An 8,024-nucleotide genomic window follows, 5' to 3' on the forward strand; every position below is an offset into this window, starting at 1 on the left:
GCCCAGCAATGGAAGAGCCATTGTGTCACCTTCCAGGGCACTGCAGAACAGAATGTGGGTGGAGGAGGAGGAGAGGAGGCAATCAGGCAGACCTCAGTGTGAAATAGAGTGAGAGCAGATGGTAGAAAGGTAGGGAGCAGCATTTTAACCCTTCTGCTGCTGTGCATCCTCCAACTCTGCCTTTTCTTTTCCACACAGCTTGCCTCAGAGCTGCGAGGTGGGCTGTGTCCTAGGAGCAGTCTGACCTAGGTGGTTGCAGTGCCAATGGATAAAGACTGACCAAGGGCATCTCTCTTTTCATGCTATTCAAGAGTTGGATATTAGAGCCTGGATGAGTCCTGCCATGGCAGAGCCTGGGCTGCTGCCTGCACAGACAACTTGTTCTCAGGTAGCTCTTGGCCTTTCTGAACCCCTGACTTTTTAATTATAAGTCTAGATCTAAGTGTGGTTTGAAACACTCAGGTGGTGTAGAAAAGTCCTTTAAGACAATAACAACATTAGCAATGCCTTTTGAGAGGTTAGTCCAGCCCAGATTTGCTCTACTTTGTGTGTGGGTTTAAATCTCAATCACACCTTCCTGGCCCTTTGGGTTCACAGTACCCACCTGAGAGCCCTCTCTCCTGCCTTCTGATCTCAAATGCTTGAGGAAATCTGAGATTTCAGAGCTATCTGTTTTTCTTCTGCAAGCTCTGAGAGCTTTTCCAAGGCTGGCAGGTCCTGGACAGAGTGTTTTTAAGCATAAAGCAAAGCACTGCTGGCACGTGTTATGTGCAGTGTCAAGCATGCTGGATGCACACTCTGACATTCACCAGAATGATCTGGATTCCATCTTTCTGGATCTGTTTCTGCCACAGCAGTGATCTGATGTGTATTTCTTTCTCTGGGAGAGCGGGTGGAATTTGTTGATGTGCTCAGGCTGAGGCTATAAAACATGTGCTTTATTGCAGCTGATTCCAGGACAAAGTGATTCACCTGGAATGGTTGCAGGCAAAGCTGAGGGAAGGAAGGGGGGAGCTTAGCAGCCTTCCTATATCTAGCAGGGGCCTACAAGAAATCTTGAGAGGCACTCTGTGTCAGGGAGTCTAAGTGATAAGACAAGGGGGAATGGTTTTCAACTAAAAGAGGGGTGATCTAGATTAGATATTAGGAAGCAATTCTTCCTAAAGGATGGTGAGGCACTGCTGCCCAGAGAAGCTGTGTGCCCCATCCTTGGCAGTGCTCAAGACCAGGCTGGGTGGGCTTTTAGCAACCTGGTGTACAGGAAGGAGCGCTCGCCCCTCTGGGCTGCCTCGAGAGTTCTAGCAGTGGCCAACTCTGCACAGTGCTCAGGACCAGCACTGCATGCTCTCTGGCTTTTTATGGTAAGGAATGCGTGTGCAACACGTTAAATAAGAGTGATCCTGCCAACAGTGCAGTGGTTCCAGCTGAGACTGCTGGCAGAGGTGACAGCTGAAAGCTGCACAATGCTGCTGGGCCTGACACACTTTTTCTCCTTGCTTCCTCCAAGGATCCTGCTGGTTTTAAGGCCCTTCCCTCTCCTCCTTTACAGCCCCAGGTTCTGATCTGGCTGACAGTGCATCCACTAATGCCCATGGGCAAGTGCTCTTGTTGCCCAGTATTTGGAATTGAGGGGCTGGAGATCTACTTCTGTTTCAGGAGAACTTTTTTTTACTGCAGGGGCCAGACTGGAGGGGTGTGCTAGGGTTTGGGAGTGCTACCTGCTCTGGTGAAATCCTCTTTTGCTGCCCCAAAACAACAGGTCTCTGTCAAACTCAGCAGGGATGGGGACATGGAACGGAATCCCTGCAGATTTCCTGCTGCTGCAGTTTGCAACTGGAAGTCAGGTACAGCAGAAAGCAGGGTGGGGGCTCAAAAACCTCAGCCCCCCCCTGGATTCCATTGCGATACCAGGCAGGAAATTTGACACGGTAAGCATTTAAAAGCAATTCCTGGAAAAACAGCATTAAAACTGTACTCTGGCAAGCTCTCACGTTAACCTGAGCTTTCAGTCTTGTTTCTGTGAGTTCTGCTGGGCTTGGTGAAAGCTGAATTTAGATTATTTATTTCCTTCTCCCCATTGAATTCGCTTTTATTAAACTTTAACCTTTACATTTTATTAAACTTTAAGATGCTGGGGCTCAGCATCTCACATTTCCTCTTTGCTTGTGGCATCTCCACTCCTTCTGTGTGCACCTTTGTACACAGATGCTTGATTCCAAGCTTTCCCACCTCTCTGGGTTTGTGTTGCTTATAAGCCCTTGGCAGCAGTCACAGAGGCAGTGGAGCATCTGCTCTATTTCTGCACCATCCTGTAAATGGTGTAATGATCCAGCAGCCAGCACAGGCTTCCATCTCGTTGCTTGTAAGCAAGCAGCTATGGATCAGCAGGTGAGGATCCATAAAACAGGGAGGGCAGGGGGCGGATATGTCGCACTGCAGAGATCACGAGGAGCATGAGACTTTGTTTAACTCAAATCCCACCTGCAAGGAGGTGTCAGAAGAGTGGGCTTGGGCTGCTGGAAGAGGAAGAGACAGGAGGTCAGCGGATCCACGTGAATTTTGGGATGTGCTCTTCAATGCAGGGATGGTAGTGGCACAATGTGCTGTGTCTCCAAGTGCAGCTCCATCTCAGCTCTACTGGCACCCACCAGCCAGAGGAGCCAGGCAACACTGAGTCACTGGAGTCATTTTTGGGAAGGTTATGTTAAACGTAATTAATGGATGTGCTTGAAAGTTCCTGCAAATCATTCTCCTTGTTCACTAAATCATTTCTTGTTAGGTTAAAAGATTGCTTGTCCTTTCTTTGCTGATATTTTTGCACCTCCACATACGTGTATGTATTGATCCTGTGTTTGACTGCAGCATCACAGCGCTGCTTTCCCACGTCTCCAGCTGAAGGTGGTTCCTGAGCAGCTCCCTGGGGGACAGCCTTCCTTTTGTCACTGGTATCTCCTCTGCAGCAGCACCCAGCCATGCCAGCATGGGGAACGTGTTATTGGGGCAGGGAGGAGATGGTAGGACAATGTCTCTGTCCCTGGCACGAGCAGGGATTGCACCCCATGGTGCAGGGTGCTGAGGGCAGGAGGAGGCTTTGAGCTGAGCTGGTGTGGCTGTTGCAATGCTTCCCTGGCTGGAAAGGGTTCAGCAGGGGTGGTGAATACAGATATGAGTAATGGCGCTGTTTATATAATCACATTCTGTGACTTATGCTGTTAGCAGGCCTAGACTAAATATAATTGTTATTGATAGGAGGCAGGGGCTGGTTTCTGGCCCTCCACGTGGGGACAGGAAACTGATTATAATAACACTCAGCGGGGGAAAATGAGTGTTTGACAGCAGGGGAAGGAAGGCAAAGCCTTGGAAGGGGGACAGTGCAGTACCAAGGAGGAGCGGGGCTGCAGGGTCACAGCCCTCCCAGTGTGTCCTAATGCTGTGTTTTCAAGAGTCCTCTCCTCTGCCCATGATTTCTCCCCCAGCCTCTTAGCATCCCTCATCCCAGAGGTGAGCAAAGCAAAGTGAAGTAAGGAGTAGCTTCATCCCAGCCCCAATTGCATCGAGCAGGAGGGAAATGGAGGAGGGGGTTGCAGGGTATCCTAAGGGAGGTGACACGATCTGCAGGATAGAAGCCTTTAGGTCTTTATTGCAGCACATGGACCTCATGGGGCCCTGCAGCCCAACCTTGCTCTGTGGGGACGTAATGCTTGGGCTGCGTGGCTTCTTCCCCAGTGGAAGGGCAGTGCCTGGGCTGAGGTCTGAGCCCTGCCTCAAGGGCCCACACTTCCCCAGTGCTGATCTCAGTGTCCCACCTGACATTTCTGGCACTGGGACCTCTTCCAAGAGGCCCCAGCACCCAGTCTCCATCTCCCCATCAGTCTTTGTAGACTTCTGGGGCCTCGCCTGCACCACAGTAAAAGCCAAAGGCTGCTGTGGTTGGAGGTCAGAGCTCTCGTGAGTGACCAGGCGTAGATGCAGCAGGGAGCAGAGGAACAGGTGATCCTACATTAAAATTGATTTGGGGTTTGGATCTCCCTGCTCTCTGCAAATCCTACACTTGGCTCTCTGGCTGAGTCCATAGGAATCAGCGTCGTTCCAACAGTTCTGATGTTTGGGAAAGTTTGAAGGGAAAAGGAGAAGATTTGACACAAACCAAAACGCGGTCCATCCCCAGGCCTGCCATACTGCAGGAGACTGCAAAATACAGCGTGACGGGAGCACTGCTAGGTGACGTGGAAGGTGATGAAGGAGCCATCAGCTTTCTGCCCACATCCCCCAGGCCCTGCCTCCCCCCAGGGCTGAGCTCTGCAGCACACCGAGGAGCAGCCAGGCCCGGCCTCACTGAGCCGTGTCACCTCGCTGAGCTCTGCCTCCAGCACGCTGACGGTGTTGGTCCCCTGGGCCACGTGCACCTTGTTGGCTGCCTTCTTGTGCAAGAGGCAGACGAAGATCTTCTTGAAGCCTTTGCGGAAATGCTTGGAGACCAAGGCATAGACAATGGGGTTGACACAGGAGTTGGCGTAGGAGATGAGGTGGGAGAGGATGCGCAGAACGTACGTCGCGTGGTTGAGGGGAAAATACCCGAACCAAACGCAGAGGATGATCAGGTGGTGGGGCAGCCAGCAGAGGCAGAACAGGACGGCCACGATGATGATCATCCTGGTGACCTTCCTCTTGGCTTTCTTGGACTCCGACATCTCTTGGAGAGGATCCACAGACCTCCACAGGTAGCGAATGGTCCGTGTGTAAGTGAGGCTGAGGATCAGCACCGGGATGATGTAGCTGAAGATGAAGGTGCAGAGATCCATGACCTTACGTTGGGAGATGGCCCAGACCGGGTGGCAGACGGTCAGGTTGGCCAGCTGGAACTGTTGGTAGTAGCTGAGGTAAGGGCTCGAAAAAATGAAGGAGAGTGCCCAGATGAAGCAGATGGCCACCAGTGCATTTCTGGGCGTCCGCAGCTCCCGTGAGTGGAGGGGATATCGTATGGCCAAGTACCTGCGTGGGAAAGGAGAGGGGCACAGCTGCAGCTCTGGGCAAGGCATGGAGATCAGGCTGGGAAAACAGCTGAAGGGATGGAATTGAGCTTCCCAGGGCTATCAGCCCCACAGGTGATTCCCTGGTGTTTGCAGGGGTCTCTGCAGTGCAGCAGGGTGAGGACCGTCCTCTTCCCCAACCCTGTGCTGTCACCCAGTCTGCTTCTGTGGGGCAGGCAGGGATGGCCCCCTCCTGTCTCGGATCCCCAGGACACATCCAGCACTTTCCGAGGGAACTGCCCTGGGTCTCACACTGAGCAGAGCCAGATCCCCTCTGGCTGCTGTGAGATTGGAACTGGGAGCACTTGCAGTGCCAGGGGCTGAGTAGACCAGGGTGAGGCAATAGGCTGCTTTTTAGCAGAGAGCTTTTACACTGCTTTCCCTGCACCCCCTGCTGAGCAGGCTGGGACAGTCGCCACAGCGAGGAACACCACAGGGACAGAAATTGGCTATTTGTTCCTAAGAGGGGAAGATGGAAAAAGCAGTGTTCAAGCTGAAACATCCCAAAGTTTTCCCTTCCTTGTGGGCTGTGAGCTATTTAGTGGACAAAGAGCCCCAGCAAGAGCAGGTGCTGCACAGGGACAGAGCTTTGCTTCACTCTGTTTCTCCATCTCCTTTTCCACTGCTGCAGCCTTAGGACAAACCATGATCCTTCACCTTTGGGGTCTGAAAGCACCAGGAGCTTCCAATCCCACCCTCCTCCATCCTGCAGCAGGTCCCCAGCCCTTAGCACTCACATCCCCTTGCACCCACAAGCAGGGAAATGCTCCTTAGACCCCCCCCCCAACAAGTGCTCACTGCCCTCTCCTGCCCATGTGGGCTTTGGCAGAGGGGATGCTGCAGTGCTCAGGATCCCCCATCCCCTTTCCTACCTGTCAAGGGAGACGGTGGCCAAGGTGAAGCTGCTGGCGTACATGGTGAGGTAGATGAAGAAGTGGACGGCTTTGCACAGGAAGGACCCGAACACCCATCCCTCCAGGGTGTAGATAGTGGCTTGGAAGGGGACGCAGAAGAGGATGAAGCAGAGGTCGGCCACCCCCAAGTTGAGGATGAAGAGGTTGGTGGTGTTCTTCACCTGCCCGTTGTGCAGCAGCACCGCCAGCACCAGGCAGTTGCCCACGGTGCCCACGAGGAAGATGAGGAGGTATGCCAGGGGGATGAGCACCGACTCGGGATGCCAGCCCTCATCCGAACCTGCTGCCGACCCGTTCATGGCCAGGGGTGCGCGGAGAAGGGGGAGCACAGGGAGCACTGCAGAGTGGTGCACCAGGATGCCCAAAGGGGGGCACGCAGAGCACGAGGGGTGCCAAGGAGCCAGCAATGAGACGCTCTAGGAGGATGCAGGTGGGACGAGAGAGCTTCACCTCCGTCTTGCTCGGGAGCCAGTAGCCCGTCTGTGCTGCTCCGTGCTCTCCCTCCCCCCGAGGGAGGAGGAGGAGGAAGAGGAGGAGGGCTCCGGGGCCGGTGGCCAGCTCCCGCCCAGCCCCTCGCAGGCTGCTCCGTGGGGATAAACACTGAAATCTGCACCGCCAGCAGAAGGGCCCCCCAGCCCAGCCTGCTGCCCCAGTTGGATGTGGGGGGGCAGCAAAAGCTCCTGAGTGCTGCGCCACCCTCTGGGAAGGGGCTGGGGGAGATGGGGCTGAGCATCCCAAAGGGAGAGCCCCCGGTGCCCAGGTGGTTTTTGCAGCACAAGAGCTGGTTATTGAGGGCTGGGGCTGCAGGGGTTTAGGAATGGGAGTTCTCTCAGATTGCAAATGGGTAAATTGCCCAGCATGCAGCCAGGTCCCTGCACCAGAACACTGCAGAGATGAGTAAAGGTTTCTGTGAGAATCCATTTTTCCTCCCTAGGGTGGGGGTGTAAGGTTAATACACTGCAGTAAGAACAAATCTTTTTAATGTCTCTTCTTTTCCTGCCTGCAAAAATTGCCTGCTTTATTCCTTCCCAGTCTTCACAAGTGGAAGTCTCAGTCTGCTCAGTGCAATCAGCTCTCCAAGAACACTTCACCTTCCCACAGGCTGCCTCCCTTTGTTCCTGTGGAGGGAAACATTAAATGTATCAATTACTCCAATAATTAACCCACTCTGCAGCTTCTCCATCAGCCTGATGGATGCCCCAATCTACCCCTGCTGGCATTGCTGGGTCGCCAGAGGATGCTCACAGCCCTGAGGCACTGTTGCAAGGACACATACAGCTTCTTCCCAAACTTTGGTGTAACTTGCAGCCTGCAGGCTCGTATACAAACATCGTTATCAAGATCCCACGCTCAGAAATTGCAAAACAAATTCTTCCCCTCACTCGAGACGTGGATGCATTACTTGAGCAGAAATTGGCTGACTTGGGGGTCGGGCAAAAAGAGAACGCGGCTTTGTTTTTCCCCTTTCAGTTTTCCTATCCAGAAGAGGGAATGAGAGATTAGAAATCAGCAAGAAGAGGCCACAGCTAAGTCCTGCGGAGAGGCAATGAGCAAAAAAAGCTCGTTGCATCGCAGCAGCAGGCTGAGCTCACGGCGTGGGAAGGAGAGCTCCCTGGGCTGCTGCTGCTGGGCAGATGGGAATGGAAGAGGTCCCAGAATGGCACTGAGGAGCCGGGACAGCATCGCCCCAGGGGGCTGCTCCCCAGAACAGGCATGGCCTGGTTACCCAGGGCTACGGCTGAGCACGCAGCCAGCAGCCCGTGCCCTGCCCTGGGCGCTCTGCTTAACGAGGTGCCCTTCCAGGCCTTACTGCAGCTCTCTGCCTCCTGTGCCCAACCTGCTTCTGAGCCTACAACCTCAGACCCGGCTCCGCTGAGCAGTTCTTCTTTAGAATCTCAAAACCCAAACCCCAAAACCGCACTAAGGAGAGGTCCGGCTGCAGCGTCAGCCTGGCTGGCAGGGCAGAGCAGCCGTTTTGCTGGGGACCCGCGTTAAGGTGAGCGGCAGCCGCAGACGGGGGCCGGCAGAGCAGGGCGGAGGGCACAAGGTGGGCTGGGCGAACTCAGGGACCAACCCCCGC

The 8,024-nt window shown here is 54.1% G+C and overlaps 1 protein-coding gene across 2 annotated transcripts; it reads right to left on the reverse strand.

The window, feature by feature from the left end:
• Positions 1-1,851: 1,851 nt before the first annotated feature.
• Positions 1,852-8,009, reverse strand: GALR2 (galanin receptor 2). Of its 2 annotated transcripts, XM_003211443.4 has the most exons (3): positions 7,153-8,009; positions 5,903-7,062; positions 1,852-4,992 (listed from the first exon to the last, which is right to left on the reverse strand). In XM_003211443.4, the coding sequence occupies exons 2-3, from the start codon at positions 6,241-6,243 to the stop codon at positions 4,218-4,220; spliced, it is 1,116 nt and encodes a 371-aa protein (XP_003211491.1). In that variant the 5' UTR covers positions 6,244-7,062; positions 7,153-8,009; the 3' UTR covers positions 1,852-4,217. The 2 variants fall into 2 exon arrangements, with proteins under 2 accessions (XP_003211491.1, XP_031412187.1); XM_031556327.1 differs by having other exon boundaries at positions 5,903-8,009.
• Positions 8,010-8,024: the final 15 nt, after the last annotated feature.

The sequence above is a fragment of the Meleagris gallopavo genome, chromosome 20 (assembly GCF_000146605.3).
Source record: "Meleagris gallopavo isolate NT-WF06-2002-E0010 breed Aviagen turkey brand Nicholas breeding stock chromosome 20, Turkey_5.1, whole genome shotgun sequence".
In the NCBI taxonomy this organism is placed as follows: Eukaryota; Metazoa; Chordata; class Aves; order Galliformes; family Phasianidae; genus Meleagris; species Meleagris gallopavo.